At 51.5% G+C, this 14,341-nt stretch overlaps 3 protein-coding genes across 5 annotated transcripts in view; 2 read left to right on the top strand and 1 right to left on the bottom strand.

Annotated features, from left to right (window-relative positions):
- Window positions 1-155: 155 nt before the first annotated feature.
- Window positions 156-3,663, bottom strand: Znf296 (zinc finger protein 296). The gene is made up of 3 exons (XM_075989647.1): window positions 3,272-3,663; window positions 2,725-2,868; window positions 156-1,166 (listed from the first exon to the last, which is right to left on the bottom strand). Exons 1-3 carry the CDS (start codon window positions 3,528-3,530, stop codon window positions 193-195), a joined length of 1,377 nt encoding a protein of 458 aa, XP_075845762.1. The 5' UTR covers window positions 3,531-3,663; the 3' UTR covers window positions 156-192.
- Window positions 3,664-8,495: 4,832 nt separating this feature from the next.
- Gemin7 (gem nuclear organelle associated protein 7) lies at window positions 8,496-12,741 on the top strand. 3 transcript variants are annotated; one of them, XM_075989804.1, is made up of 3 exons: window positions 8,509-8,596; window positions 8,829-8,990; window positions 11,734-12,741. In XM_075989804.1, the coding sequence occupies exon 3, from the start codon at window positions 11,742-11,744 to the stop codon at window positions 12,141-12,143; it is 402 nt and encodes a 133-aa protein (XP_075845919.1). In that variant the 5' UTR covers window positions 8,509-8,596; window positions 8,829-8,990; window positions 11,734-11,741; the 3' UTR covers window positions 12,144-12,741. The 3 variants fall into 3 exon arrangements, with proteins under 3 accessions (XP_075845912.1, XP_075845919.1, XP_075845929.1); XM_075989797.1 differs by lacking the exon at window positions 8,829-8,990 and having other exon boundaries at window positions 8,496-8,596; XM_075989814.1 differs by lacking the exon at window positions 8,829-8,990 and having other exon boundaries at window positions 8,593-8,651.
- Window positions 8,522-14,341, top strand: part of Ppp1r37 (protein phosphatase 1 regulatory subunit 37) — a 41,998-nt gene continuing 36,178 nt past the window's right edge. The window contains exon 1 of the mRNA XM_075989740.1: window positions 8,522-8,596. The gene's annotated coding sequence lies outside the window, so the exon portion shown is untranslated. The remainder of the gene's footprint in view (window positions 8,597-14,341) is intronic.

The following is a 14,341-nucleotide window of genomic DNA, read 5'->3' on the forward strand; positions in this document are numbered from 1 at the left end:
CGGGAGCACGGCTTTCTGTGCCAGTCCTCCAGTGCCGAGGGCACTCACCCCCACTCCAAACCGGTCTGTCCAGCCAGCCGCACTATGGAGGGGGAGCCTCCCACCTCAGACACCCCAAGAAAGCCAGAGTCCACGCACATCATGAATAAGATGATTTATTCACATAATGGGAAGGATGAAGAGACGACAGAACTACACTGAGACCATCTCTGGATGTTTCTGGCATATGTGCTTATCCAGTGTGGCTCGGAGGACAAACGGAACAGAGCAGCGTGGGCACTTATAGCGGGGACTGCCAGGCCCCAGACCATGCATGCGGCGGTGGCGGTTGAGCTTGCTACTTTGGGCGCAGGTGTAAGGACACTGGTCACAGGCGTAGGGCCGTTCACCAGTGTGTGAGCGCCGGTGTACTGTCAGGTTACTGCTATTGGCAAAATACTTCCCGCAGAACTCACAGCTGCTCCCAGGTCCGCGGCTCTTGCCCATCGACTTGGGGGTCTTCTTGGGTGTTGGCTTCTCACCCTTTATAGGGTCAGTCCTTTGTACTTTGGCAGTGGCTCCCCAGTCCATAGCATCTGGGCCTGCTTGAGCCCCACTGCCAGGGGCCCCAGGTTCCTGTATTCCTGCTGTGGCTGCAGCTCCAGCCTTCTCCACTTCCTGGTGTGGGAGTGTGCTAGCTGGAGCAGCTGCATGGTCAGCTGGTTCTGGAGGGGCTGTTGGAGAGACCCCCCTGCTGGTGGCAGGGGTGCAGGGACTCCCAGGTGTCAGCTGTCGGTGGGTCTTCTTGTGCCTGTTGAGCTTGCTGCTCTGAGCACAGGCGTAAGGACACTGGTCACAGGCGTAGGGTCGTTCACCAGTGTGAGAACGCATATGGACCTTGAGGTTGCTGAAAGAGCTGAGGGTCTTCTTGCACACCAAGCAAGTGGGGCTCCGCCGGGCAGCACTACTCACTGTGGTGGGCTTGTCCTCAACTGGTCCTACCACTGCCACTGCCGACACAGCTGCAGCTACCTCAGCCAGGCCCAACAGTGGGGATTCTGGGGTCTCCGATTCTGTTTGGTAGATGGATAGCCCATGATCCCACTGGGCATGGCATAGCAGCTTCCATGCTCCTGTGAACTGTCTGCCACATCGCAGACAGCTCAGAGCCTTCATCTCCTTGGATTCTGGAACGGGGAAGAGGGAGCAGGGAGTCAGTGCTTATAGGATGGTTATAGCAGTACCAACCAGGCCAGCATCTTCCTTCACTGATAAAGAGACACAGATGCTACTCTCTGGAAACTTCCTCAACTGTGAAGATGGCTTTCTGTTTCATAGTAAGGGGAGGTCAGCGAGACACTGGAAAATTAGGGACAGGAGCTCCAAAAGCAGATCTGCTGAGACCTCAGAGCTGGGGCCTGGCACAGACAGCCGCCTACTGGGGAGATGGGCTAGTGTCTGCTTTCCAAATAGGAAATTTCCCTAGACCCATGGTACACAACTACAGGACACTTCCTAGAGCCAAAGACCCAGACTCTGGATGGGAGCCTTGATGATACCATACCAGGACAAAGCCAAGCAGAAACCTGTTAAACTGAAGACCCTCCTTAGCTGCATAATCCTGGACAAGACCTATCCTACACAACAAGCCTCAGTTTCCCAAGTTGCTGGACCATAGGAATCTGAGGGGCCCCTTCCAGGGTTTTAACTTCAGATAGGGAACAGCTGAGAATCCTGGTCCCTATAAGCTCTCAAACATAAGATGAGCTGCAGATACCAAAAGATCCACAGCTGAGCCAGGGTGGTGGCACACACCTTTACTCCCAGCGTTGGGAAGGCAGAGGCAGGCAGATCTCTAAGTTGTAGCCCAACCTGGCCTACTTAGAGTTCCAGGTCTGCCAGGGCTATTTAGAGACCGTGTCTCAAACAAGAGCACCCACAACTATCCAGGCTGCCTAAAAGGCTAAACTCTACACACCAAGTGCCCACTAGTCAGTGCTGGGGTGCTGCTCTGGTAAATCCACCTTAGCCCCTCCCTCAACTAAAGCTCATTGGACTACAGACCCTGGCCCATCCCTAAATATTAATCTAGTTCCCAAGTTCCAGGCGGGCACAGCAGGAGCTGGAAATTCAAGTTCCGTTCGGATCAAGTACCTAAATCTTGCGACCACTCACCGACAAAGTATCTATCACACATAGTTTGAATTCCTCTTTCGTATATTCGACTCTGGAGTATCCAGCGCTCCGACCAGGGGCTTCCCAGCACTCAGCTGGGAGATCCCAGCAAGGGAACACGCCAGAAGCCCCTACCCTGCCTCTGAACTGTCTTGATTAGAAGGATCGAAACACAGTAGGGGTGCGGGCCTCCAACCCTCTCCCGGAGGCCACTGTCCCCACCTACTCCAGGTCCCTCTACTGCCAACCCTGGTCCAGCCACCTGGCCAGTTATTTCTGTCCGTGGGGAAGGAGAAGTGAAACTAAATTGGGGGTGTATGGCAAAACCCCGGGCCGGTCTTCTGGGGATGGCCACACCTTGTGGGTGGCCTTCCTCCGCTGCCCAGCCCCCGCTCTACCTCTAGTCCCTGCCCTAGGACAGACAAGCCCAGGCCACGCCTAAGTTCTACCCTAAGGGGAGCAAGGAGAAAGGGGAAGTAATGCTTGGTGCCCCATCTGTCCACCTTAGCCCCCTCTCCTCAGGGCAGGAAGCCCAACCCTGGATCAGAGGGGGCACTGCACTGAAATTACCTGAAATGGGGCCGACGTCCTGGAGGATCTGACAGCCCAGTTTTTTGTGGTCCATGAAAGCGATGATGGCCTCCAATGGGAAGGTTTGCAGGCAGCGGCCGCAGGTCAACAGATCTGGGTGCTTGTTGGTCCAGGGCTGGCGGTCTGCAGGGAGGAAGCGGGTGGTGAGCGGTGGGGTGGGGCCCGGCTAGGGGTGAGGACACCAAGGTGGAGAGGGGAAACCCGGAGGTCAAAAGCGAAGGCTGGGGCGGCCAGGCCGTCCGGGGCCAACCCCAGGAGAGAGGTACCCACCGGAGGGTTCCGGTGCACGCTGGAGCGAGGGCTGGGGACGTCAGGCGGGCCCCAGGGCAGAGAGGTACCCACCCGAGGGTCTCGATACACGCAGGGGCGAAGGCTGGGGACGTCAGGCGGGTCCCGGGGCAGAGAGGTACCCACCTGAGGATCTCGATACCCGCAAGGGCGAGGGCTAGGGGCGCCAGGCGAGTCCCGGGACAGAGAGACACCCACCGGAGGGTCCCGATGCGCACAGAGAGGACTGCGGACTCACCGGAAGGTTCAAGGCTCAGCGGTATCCACGGGGCCCACGGGCTGCGCGCGCCGAGGGGCAGCGGGGCAGTGCCGAAACGACGCTCGGTACCAAGGGGTCCCGGCATGGACACGTCCTTCGGGGCCAAGGGTCCCAGGGCCAAGGCCCCCGCGTCGCGCTCTGGCTTCACATCAATGACGAGCTCTGGCGTCTCCATGTCGTCTTGGTCGGGCTCGGGGTCTACACGGCGCGGCACGTAGCCGGCCTTGCGGCGGGACATGGAGTACGGCGCAGGTCCAGACAACCCGCTCAGCCGCCGGACGCTCAGGTGAGTGGCCTGCAGAGACCCGCGCCGAACTTTTTACACGTGCTGGTCCTGCGGTGGCTCCGCCCATTAGGGGCGGGGCCTTGCAAGGCCAGTCGCAGAGGCCAAACCCGACCTTCCTGGCCCTGCCCGCTGCCCCGGGGTGAGTGCGCCTGCTATCCGCTCCACTGGAGTCGATTTCACTCCAGTGGGAAAATGCTGTTTCCAAACCACCACAGCGCTGGTGTTACCTGAGATTCGGGATGTCTCACCTCATACCCCAAACGAGAGGTGGTGGACACCTCTTAGCAGATGGGAAGAAAATTCGCTCTTTAAACATTCATCTTCCTTTCTTTCCAATATTTTTTTTCTTTTTCTCTAAGATAGCCCTTGGGTAGCTCAAGCTGACCCCGAACTGGATAAGTAACAAGTAACGGATGATTGATCTTGCCCCCGCCTCGCCAGTGTCGGTTTTACAGGGATACATCACTACACCTATTTTATGTGGTGCTGGCCATCGAACCCAGAATGTGCATTCTAGGGCAAGCATCCTACTCATGGGCTACATCTCCAAACTTTGGAACAACCGCATTTCTGAGCACCTACAGTAACAGCAATGAAGAAACCGTGCCATAATCTTACAATGTGGAGATGCGGGGGGGGGGGGGGGGGGGAGGCGCTTCTGGTAATCCAAGCTACCCAAGAGGCTGAGGATCACAATTCAAGACCAGCTGGGATTATTTCATAGTATATGGAATGCCGTATGTTTTGACAAGTGCTGTGGGGGAAAAAAATCAAGCTGGGCAGGGGGCAGGGTTGCACCCAAAAAAGGGATTTGGTTTCCTACTCTGTACCAGGACTGAGAACGCAGGTCAGTATGGAGACCTTGGAAGGCAGTGGTAGCCATTGCAAACTGGGAGTCTCAGCATACGGAGTGTGGAAGCAGAATCAGCAGTTCAAAAACAGTGTCTGTCAGCTACATGGGGAGTTTGAGACTCTGACAAAAAATAAATTTAAAACAAAAAAAGCTGATTTTGGTGGTGGTACACTGTGCAATCTCAAGTGCTTCACTCGGAGTTGGAGGCAGAAGGATTGCCCAAGAGTTCCTGACCAGACTGGTCTACATAGTGAGCTCCAGGCCAACTGGGATACTACTTGAGGAGATCTTGTCTCCAATCAGTCTGAAGATCTGAGCATTCAGGACTAAAGGAAAGGGAAGCACACCCGGAAAGGTCTTTTGGTAACTTTGAGGTTTGTTGCTTCTGCTGGTACCAGGGGCTTCGAAGATTCGAGTCAAACGGAGCACTAATCATCCACCCCTGCTTTCTTTGTAAGCCCAGGCTTCTATCAAAACTAAAGAAATGGCCAGCAGTCCTCTGCCTTCCTCTGGGGCCTCTGAAATTTCTCTCAGATAAGAATTTTCTTTTTTCTTTCTTTTCTTTTCTTTTTTTCCGAGACAGGGTTTCTCTGTAGCTTTGGAGCCTGTCCTGGAACTAGCTCTGGTAGACCAGGCTGGCCTCAAACTCACAGAGATCCGCCTGCCTCCGCCTCCCAAGTGCTGGGATTAAAGGCGTGCGCCACCGCTGCCCGGCAAACAAGAATTTTTTCTGCTGCACTGTTGGAAGTGGCAGGACACGCTGCCCTGCCCCCAATCACACACCACAGGTCACAGGAGAACTGTTTACTGTCCCCCCCCCATTACAAACTCCCCTAGGTTAAGGCCAGTAGTGCCTGCCCCAGGTATCCTGAGGCTGAACTCTGAAGTCCCTCACATTGTTATTCAGGCGTGGACTCTATTGTCCTCCTGCAGGTCCAGGACCTCCCTGGGCAGTTTATCTAAAGTAGCCACACCCTGCCGTAGGCCTTGCAAATTAGTCCTGATGACCTCCACCTGTTCCTAATTCCTTCCTAAACTCAAGGAAGACCTCGAGAGCCACCAAAGGTGACTTTATTTTATTTATTTATTTACTTGTTTACTTGTTTTTGATGCAGGGTTTCTCTGTGTAGCGCTGCACGTCACAGCCAGTCCTGGAACTCGTTCTGTAGACCTGCCTGGCCTCGAACTCACAGAAATCACCTGCCTCTGCCTCCCCAAATGCTGGGATTAAAGGCTTGTGCCATAATGCCTGGCCCAAAGGCGGATTTTTAAATGTACTTTTAAAGATTATTAAATCAATTTATTTATTGTTTATCTTCAAAATATGTCTATTTGTTTTCTCTCTCTCGTGTGTTTGCATACGCTGCAGCATGCAAGTGGGGGTCAAAGGACAATTTTCAGGTGTCCAGTCCCTTTCCTTCCTGTGTGGGTCTAGGGAATTGAACTCCCGTCCTTAGGTTTGGCAGCAAGCTCATTAATATTAATCCACTGAGCTATCTCACCAGTTCTTTCTTCCTTTTTTTTTTTTTTGAGAAGTGTGAAGGCTAGGGTTGGGTTTTTGTTTTTGAGACAGGGTCTCTCTATGTAGCCCTGGCTGTCCCAGGACCAAGCTGGCCTGGAACTCAGAGATCTGCCTGCCTCTGCCTCTTGAGTGCTGGGATTAAAGGTGTGCACCAGCAACTAGGTGGTGGTGTTGGCGCACACCTATATTTATTTATTTTTGGTTTTTCAAGACAGGGTTTCTCTGTGGCTGTCCTGGAACTAGCTCTGTATACCAGGCTGGCCTCAAACTCACAGAGATCCGCCTGCCTCTGCCTCCCGAGTGCTGGGATTAACACGCCTTTAATCTTTAAAGCAGATCTTTGTGAGTTCCAGGCCAGCCTATTTCCCTTCCTTCCCTCCCTCTTTCCTTCCTCCTTTCTTTCTTTCTCTCTTTCTTTTTTCTTTTCTTCCTTCCCCGCTCCTGTTTCTTCTTTCTTTCCCTCCCTTCTTATCCTTATTTCCTTTCTTCCAGGCTGGCTCCAAATTCACACCAATTCTCTGTCTGCAGATGCCCCATTTGATCACTTAATTTTAAGTCCTTCTTAACTTGCTAAGATTATTCCTACTGCCCTTATTATCTCCTTTTTGGAGGATGTAAGGGACCAGAACCCAGGGCCTTGCATTGGTTAGCCCAGTGCCCTGTCACAGAGGTATATGCCCAGCCTCATATACTTCTCCCTTTGTCTGTTCTAACAGGTCCATGATCCTCTTGCTTCAGCTTTATCAAGCATCAGATACAATTTAGCTTTTTTTTTTCCCTCTTGTGCTAAGCATGGAACCCATGGTCTTGTCATGTTAAGTAAGCCAAACCAAATCTTGCCCCAATCTCTCTGAAAGATCTTGGTTAATTTTTACCTTTTTTTTTTTGTGAGAAAGGGTTTCCTGGAACTCACTTTGTAGACCAGGCTGGCCTCGAACTCACAGAGATCCACCTGCCTCTGCCTCGGAGTGCTGGGATTAAAGGCGTGCGCCACCACTGCCCAGCAATTTTGGTTTGTTTATTTGCTCACTTTTAGCCACTTCCCCAATTCGAAAGCGAATGCAGGTTCTGAGAGAGCAAGATCGGGTTGACCAGTTCCATTCTTTACTTTTTCTCAGTGACATAGGACTCTCTGATTCTGCTTCGGAAGTCCTCCAGCTTGGCCTCCCTGGTAGCTCGGACAGGCAGGCGCCCGGTACCCAGCTTCTGCTTTTATGCTTTAATCAACAACTGTGTGAAGAGGGGCGCTCTTTCCAGGAATGTCTGCAGAGCACCTGTGCACCAGGCAGTAATGGGAATGCCACCGTCCTCCCCTCCCTCAGCGGAACTCTGGGAATAAAATCAGTTCTACCTGGACCAAGATTGGTGAGGTTTCCCATTCTCCCCTGCAGGACATCGGGTTTTCTCACTTTATAAACTAAGGTTGCAGAAAGGGCTAAAGGACAAGATGAACGACTTCTGTCCATCCAAGATGCAGCACACTGGAAGCCCTCTTCAGGGTCTGTGAAGGCTGAGAGAATGATAACGTTCCTCCTGGAGGACAGGAGCACTTCTCAAGTGGCTGAGAAGAAATCGGGTCTCTGAGCCTTGGCCTTTCTTCCTTCTTTTCTTTCTTTCTTTCTTTCTTTCTTTCTTTCTTTCTTTCTTTCATGGTTTCTCTGTGTAACAGTCCTGGCTGTCCTGGAACTCTCTCAGTAGACCAGGCTGGCCTTGAATTTACAGAGATCTACTCGCCTCTGCCTCCCAAGTGTTGGGATTTTTTTTTTTTTTTTTTGGTTTTTCGAGACAGGGTTTCTCTGTGGTTTTGGAGCCTGTCCTGGAACTAGCTCTTGTAGACCAGTAGACCAGGCTGGTCTCGAACTCACAGAGATCTGCCTGCCTCTGCCTCCCGAGTGCTGGGATTAAAGGCGTGCGCCACCACCACCCGGCAAGCCTTGGCTTTTTTTTTTCCTTTTTGCCTCCTTAGCTTGCTGCCATCTCCTTTTCTTTCCTCCTTTTGTCTTTCTTCTTCCCTTTTCTCTTTCTCTTCCTTTCTTTCTTGTGGGGCTTGCTTTATTTATTCATTCATTCATTCATTCATTTTTGCACAGGTTGATCCTGAACTTTTGAAACCTGCTTCTGCTCCCAAGTGCTGAGAATACAGGTGCGAGGCACTACTCGTTTCTCCTTTCTTCCTTTTCTTTCTTTTTAAAAAATTTTTATTTATTTTTTTTAACTTTATTTTATGTGCATTGGTGTGAAGGTGTCAGATCCTTCCTTCCTTTTCTTTTTTTAAACCTTTTTCAGACAAGGCCCTGAACTTTGACAATCCTCCTCCTGCCTCATCTCCAGAGAGCGCTGGGGATTCCAAGCCTGGGAGTCACCATGCCCAACTTTTTGAGCTTCAGTTTCGTGCTCCCTAAAGTGGGTATCTTAGACTCCCCTAACTCGCAAGCTGGCAGAGCCCAGCGCTGGCCCAGCCAACCAACACGTGGGGAAGCGGCGGCGCGGGCGGAACTCAGGCGCGTGGGGCTCGGTGCCCACCCGGACCCTTTGGCGACTGCGCTAGCGGAACCCAGGCGGTCCGGGCTGGGTGCCTGCCGGGACCTGTGCGGCGGTGACGGCAGTGCGGGCGGAAGTGCAGCGTCTTCAGCGACCGCCTGGGTGAGTGCGCTGCGGCCTTGAGCCTGTCAGCCGCCTGCTGTGCTGCCCAGAGGAGGTGACCTGGAGAGGGACTGTGCTCGGACGCCGGGCGGGGTGGGAGGTGGCTACCCTGGGGCTGGAGGACACGCTTAGAATTAGAAAGGAAGCTGACCTGCCCACGGGCGCCTGCGAGAGAACAGATCCGCCCTCTGGCTGCTTATTCTCTGAAATGGCCCAGTTTATCGATTTGCAGGGTGGCGGGAGTGGACAGTTATCTCCTGGTGTGCGTGAACAAATAAACACGTGCCTCCTCGCCTGGAAGCTCAGCCAATTACTATCCTGATAACGCTAGGTGGACCTAATGCCCTCCAAGCGGTAGCCCCTGGCTTGTCTTGAACTCACAGTGAGATCCAAGGTAACTCAATTTTCCATCCCGTCTTCACCTGCCAAGTGCTGGGATTACAGGCCTGCTCTACCACAATTTATGCTAAACTATTGATGGAACTCGTTTAATGCTTGCTCCACAAGTCCTATACCTCCACCCTTCCCCGTCCCCATTCCCAGTCCCCTTCCTACGTAATTCAGGCTGCTTGTAGAACTCCCCACTACCAAAGGCTGGCCTTGGTCCGAGGTGTTCCCTGTCTCAATTGCTCAAGTTCTGGGATGTTGGCCTAGCTCTGCTCGCCTTGAGACCCCAAACAAAGACCTTTGAACTGCTGCCTCTTCACTGACCAAAGTCATGGGACAGATTAGCCAGGCACTGGGATGGATGGGTTTGGATTTTAACCTCTGGGCATGAAATCCAGGATCTCTGGATCAAGGACTCTGAGGTCAGGCCAACAGGGAAGATGAGTAATTCTAGGTGTCCTTACTAGACATTCTAGACATTAGCACATAATGTTCCTTACTTCTCTCAAGTCCTTTTTATTGCCCTTTTTTTCCCTTTTTGTTTTCCGAGACAGGGTTGCTCTGTTCAACAGTCCTGACTGTTCTTTTTTTTTTTTTTTTTTTTTCGAGACAGGGTTTCTCTGTGGTTTTGGAGCCTGTCCTGGAACTAAGCTCTTGTAGACCAGGCTGGTCTCGAACTCACAGAGATCCGCCTGCCTCTGCCTCCCGAGTGCTGGGATTAAAGGCGTGCGCCACCACCGCCCGGCCTGACTGTTCTTGAATTCACAGAAATCCCTACCTCTGCCTCCCAAGTGCTGGGATCAAAGGTGCCGCAATCAAAGGTGTGCACCACCACCTGGTTGTTGCTGTTTTGTTTGTTTTTCTTTTTTTTTTCTAAGAGTGGAACATGGTAGGGGTTCCAATTCTTTTGTGTGTTTGACACAGGATGTCTTGTAACCTAAGCTGATCTACAAATTGTTTTGTAGACCTTGAACTTTTCATCTTCACCAGAGTCTGGTGTTTATATGGTAATGGGGATGAAATTCAAGGCCTCTTGTATATTAAGCAAGCACTGGGCACCAATTGAGCAATATTCGTAGCTTTTTTTATTTTTTATTTATTTATTTTTTTTATTTTTTTTATTTTTTTTTTTGTTTTTCGAGACAGGGTTTCTCTGTGGCTTTGGAGCCTGTCCTGGAACTAGCTCTGTAGACCAGGCTGGTCTCGAACTCACAGAGATCCGCCTGCCTCTGCCTCCCGAGTGCGAGTGCTGGGATTAAAGGCGTGCGCCACCATCGCCCGGCTTCGTAGCTTTTTTTAAAAAAAAAAAACAATTTATTTATTTCATATGCATTGGTGTTTGTACCTGCATGTGTATCTGTGTAATGGTGCCAGATCCCCTGGTATGTTACAGACAGTTGTGGGCTGCCATGTGGGTGCTAGGAATTGAACTCAGGTCCTCTGAAAGAACAGCCAGTGCTCTCCACTCCACACCCACCCCCAGAGACAGGGTTTTTCTGTGTATCCCTGGCTATCCTGGAAACCACTCTGTAGACCAAACTGGTCTGGAACTCACAGACAGTTCTGCCTGCCTCTGCCTCCCAAGTCCTGGGACTAAAGTTGTGCACCACCACTACTGGGCAATATTCTTATCTCTTAAGTCAGTTTTTATTTCTTTTTCTTTCTCTCTCTCTCTTTTTTTTTCTTTTTTGGTTCTTTCAAGACAGGGTTTTTCTGTAGCTTTGGAGCCTGTCCTGGAACTAGCTCTTGTAGACCACGCTGGCCTCAGAGATCTGCCTGCCTCCAGTCTTTGTTTCTTAAATCAAGTCCCACCTTGTGTCCAGAGCCTTCAGGGCCCAGGCTGTTAACAGAACCTTCTGAGGAGAAAGCGCTTGCTCCAGCAGTCTTTCTCTGACCTCTGACAGCCTGGACCTAGCAAAGGAACAGCTAGCCTTGTTCCTGTAGCAAGGGGTCTCAGTGTGCGTAGAAGCACTCACCACCAAGCTGACAGCCATCATGTGGTCCTCTCCCTGTGACTCCTGCGACCTCTCCTTTGACCTCAACTTCACGCGTGCACCGTGACACACCCACAAAACCCAAGACACTGCAAACACTAAAAAAAATTGGACAGTCTCTTTAAGCCCAGGCTGCTTTCATACATTAGTTGCAGTTCCTCTGGACCATTGTGGATGTGAGTGCCAGGCCTGAGTGAGGCTAGAATGAAGAGGCTGTATCTCAGAGGGGCTGGGACTCTTCTTAATGACTTATCCCCAGAATCATAGAAAGCTGTGATAGAGGTAGACAGAAAGGGACAGGGATGCAGTTCAGTTAGTAGAGAGCTTGCCTCTCACGCAGGAAGATTTGACTACCACCCCTAGCACGCTGTAAACTGATGTGGTAAAGCAAGCCTGTAATCAAAGTTCAAGGTTATCCTGGGCTACAGGAAGTTAAGACCAGTGTGGCCTAGGACCCTCTCTCACAAAGAAAAAAAGTCCCCCCCCCCAAAAAAAAGGCAAAAGAGCCCCATCTGGTGTCACAAACCTGCTGCACACCTAAGAGGCAGGCAGGGTGCCTGTATATTCAGGGTCAGTCTGAGCTTCTTAGCTAGGATACTGTCTCCAAAACCATCTAACAACAGACAAAATTCCCTACCTGGGGTGGGTCAGGGGTTGGCACAGGTTTTAAACAGTAGAGCTGTGGTGTGGAGGTGAAACACTAGTCTGTCTCTATTGGAGCTGTGTTGCCTTAACCCCTTCTACATTCTTCCTTAGCCAGGGCCATGCAGACCCCGACGCCCATTCCTATGCCAGTGCCAGTGCTCCGCCTTCCTCGGGGCCCTGATGGCTTTAGCCGAGGCTTTGTCCCTGATGGACGCAGGACCCTCCTGAGGCCAAAAGTTCCAGAAGTCGGAGGAGAAGGTCCTATTCAAGACCCCCCAGAATTGCAGGAACAGCGGGCCAGAGCCACTCTCCGAGAGCGCTACCTCCGCAGCCTCCTAGCCATGGTGGGGCACCCTGTGAGCTTCACGCTGCATGAAGGTGTGCATGTGACCGCTCAGTTTGGAGCCACAGACCTGGATGTAGCCAACTTCTATGTGTCCCAGCTGCAGACTCCCATAGGCGTGCAGGCAGAAGCCTTGCTTCGATGTCGTGACATCATTTCCTATTCCTTCAAGCTGTAAAGATGGGTGTCTCCCTGGTAGGCGGTAGGCTTTGCCACAGAATCCTCGGTCTCCAGCTGTTCTTGGGCCACAGAGCTCTCCGCACCTTCTCAGACTTCCACATCCAGTTCCAAGGAACTCTAGCTTCACTCCAAACAGACTCCTGGTGCTGTGAGCTGATAATCCCAGCTCTCAAGAGGCTGTGGTGGGAAGATTGGAAATTCAAGGCCAGTTCATGCTGCATTGGGAGATGACTACATTCTAGATCTCATTTATTTAAAGTACCGTACTACCTCAGAACACTGAACTTCACAGCAACAAGGCCCCGAGGCTAGTCCCTAAGGCCAGGGTGGGGTGGGAGGTGGGCTCTAAGAACAGCTGAGGTGGGTGGGCACTGAAGAGCTCTGAAGCTGCTTCTCAGTCTCCCCTCCTGCCAAAGAAACCATCATCCTATGAACTCTGGCTCTTGTTTCTTTCTTTCTCTATTTTATTTTTGTTTTTTTGTAACCCACTCTGTAGACCAGGTTGCCTTCAACTCAGAGATCCGCCTGCCTCTGCCTCCCGAGTGCTGAGATTAAAGGCATGAGCCACCACTGCCTGGCTCTTGTTTCTTTTTAAAGTTTTATTATTATATGTGGGTGGGTGTTATGCTTACATGGATGTCTGTGTATCACATGCATGCAGTGCCAGCCGAGGCCAGAAGAGGGGCCCAGTTCAGTGGAGCTGGAGTTAGAGGCAGTTGAGAGCCACTCTCTGGAATCTGTGATAGCAGCCAGCGCTCTCAACTGCCGAGCTATCTTCCCACCCTACCCCCAAGCTTTTTTAAGACTGGATCTGGCTATGTAGTCCAGGCTGGCTTGTAATTCACAATCCTCCTGTCTCCTCCCAGGTGCTGGGATTTCGAGCCAGACTACCTTGATTTTCCGTTTACCCTTTAGTTGTGTCCCATGGAGGAGAGTCCCATATTTAACATTTTTTTGTTTTAAGATTTTAAAATTTAGGTGTTATGTCTGTACTTCGTGAGTATAGGTGCTTGAAGAGGTCAGATGAGGGTGTCTAGTCAGCAGGAGCTGGGGTTATAGGTGTGTGTGAGCTGCTAGACATGGGTGCTGAGGCCAGGATTCAGCTTCTCTGGAACATCATAGCAAGTGCTCTTAACTGCTGAGCTGCTTTTCCTGGTGTAGTATTTAAAAGTTAGTAGGAGGTAGAGGCAGGTAGATCTCTGTGAGTTTGAAGCCAGCCTGTCTCCAGATTGAGTTCCAGGACAGTCAGAGCTGTTACCCAGAGAAATCCTATCTCAAACCCCTTCCCCCATGTAGTAACAGCAGCAGTTGCTGCCAAAAAAACAACAAAAGGTGGGGTAAAACCTGTGGGGCTCAGCCATGATGGTAGGGATCCAGCTGAAAGTAGATGCATTGCACCTGGTCTCCCCAAACGGTCTTCGTTCTCTGTTCTCTGAACAAGAGATCGGCAAGGGTGGCCCTTTACCACGAAGAAGCAGCGTTCCCTTCCCGTTTTAGTTTCCCACAGCAGGGGACGGCAGTGGTGGTGGTGTTCACAGGTTTCTGCGCGACAGTGCTGCACATTCGTCAGCTAGCATGAAGCGTCACCCCTCCTCAGTGTGCTCCAGCCTGTTTCTCTCTCCTGTCACTAGAAATCTTTCAGTAAGATGGTATTCAAAAGCAGTCCCCAGCTGGGCATACGGGTACATCCGCAGTCCCAGCACTTGGGATGGGGAGGGGTGTAGAAGTAAGAGGAGCAGGAGTTAAGGACAGTCTTTCCTGCATAGCGAGTCTGAGGATAACCTGGGTTAGGTGAGAAGCTGGCAACAAACAAAACCCATTTCATGCCTTTTAGTTTAAGTTCAAGTAAATGAAGAATACATTAATTGTAGGGGCTTTTGGTACTTCTCAGTCTCCAAAGTGCAGGCACCCACAACTGAACAGGAAAGCCTCAGCCGCCACCCCTCGGTTCACAGCGACGCTTCCAGTTAGCGTCTGCCTAGCTCTCTAGTAGTCTTGGCAACGCCGTGCTCGCCCCTCCCTGAATCCCCTTTGGTTTCAGTCTCACTAGCCCGGGCCTTGTTTGTCATGGGCTGGGAAGGCGGAGCGAAAGTACTGAGACGAATCCTGAGCTGTGGTATCATTCCTTGGAGGCGTGGCTTCGGCTTGCTCAGGTTTGGGTCTGTTGACTTACCTCTTCGGAATGTCTTCCAATTT

Source organism: Microtus pennsylvanicus, chromosome 1 (genome assembly GCF_037038515.1).
Source record: "Microtus pennsylvanicus isolate mMicPen1 chromosome 1, mMicPen1.hap1, whole genome shotgun sequence".
Classification (NCBI taxonomy): domain Eukaryota; kingdom Metazoa; phylum Chordata; class Mammalia; order Rodentia; family Cricetidae; genus Microtus; species Microtus pennsylvanicus.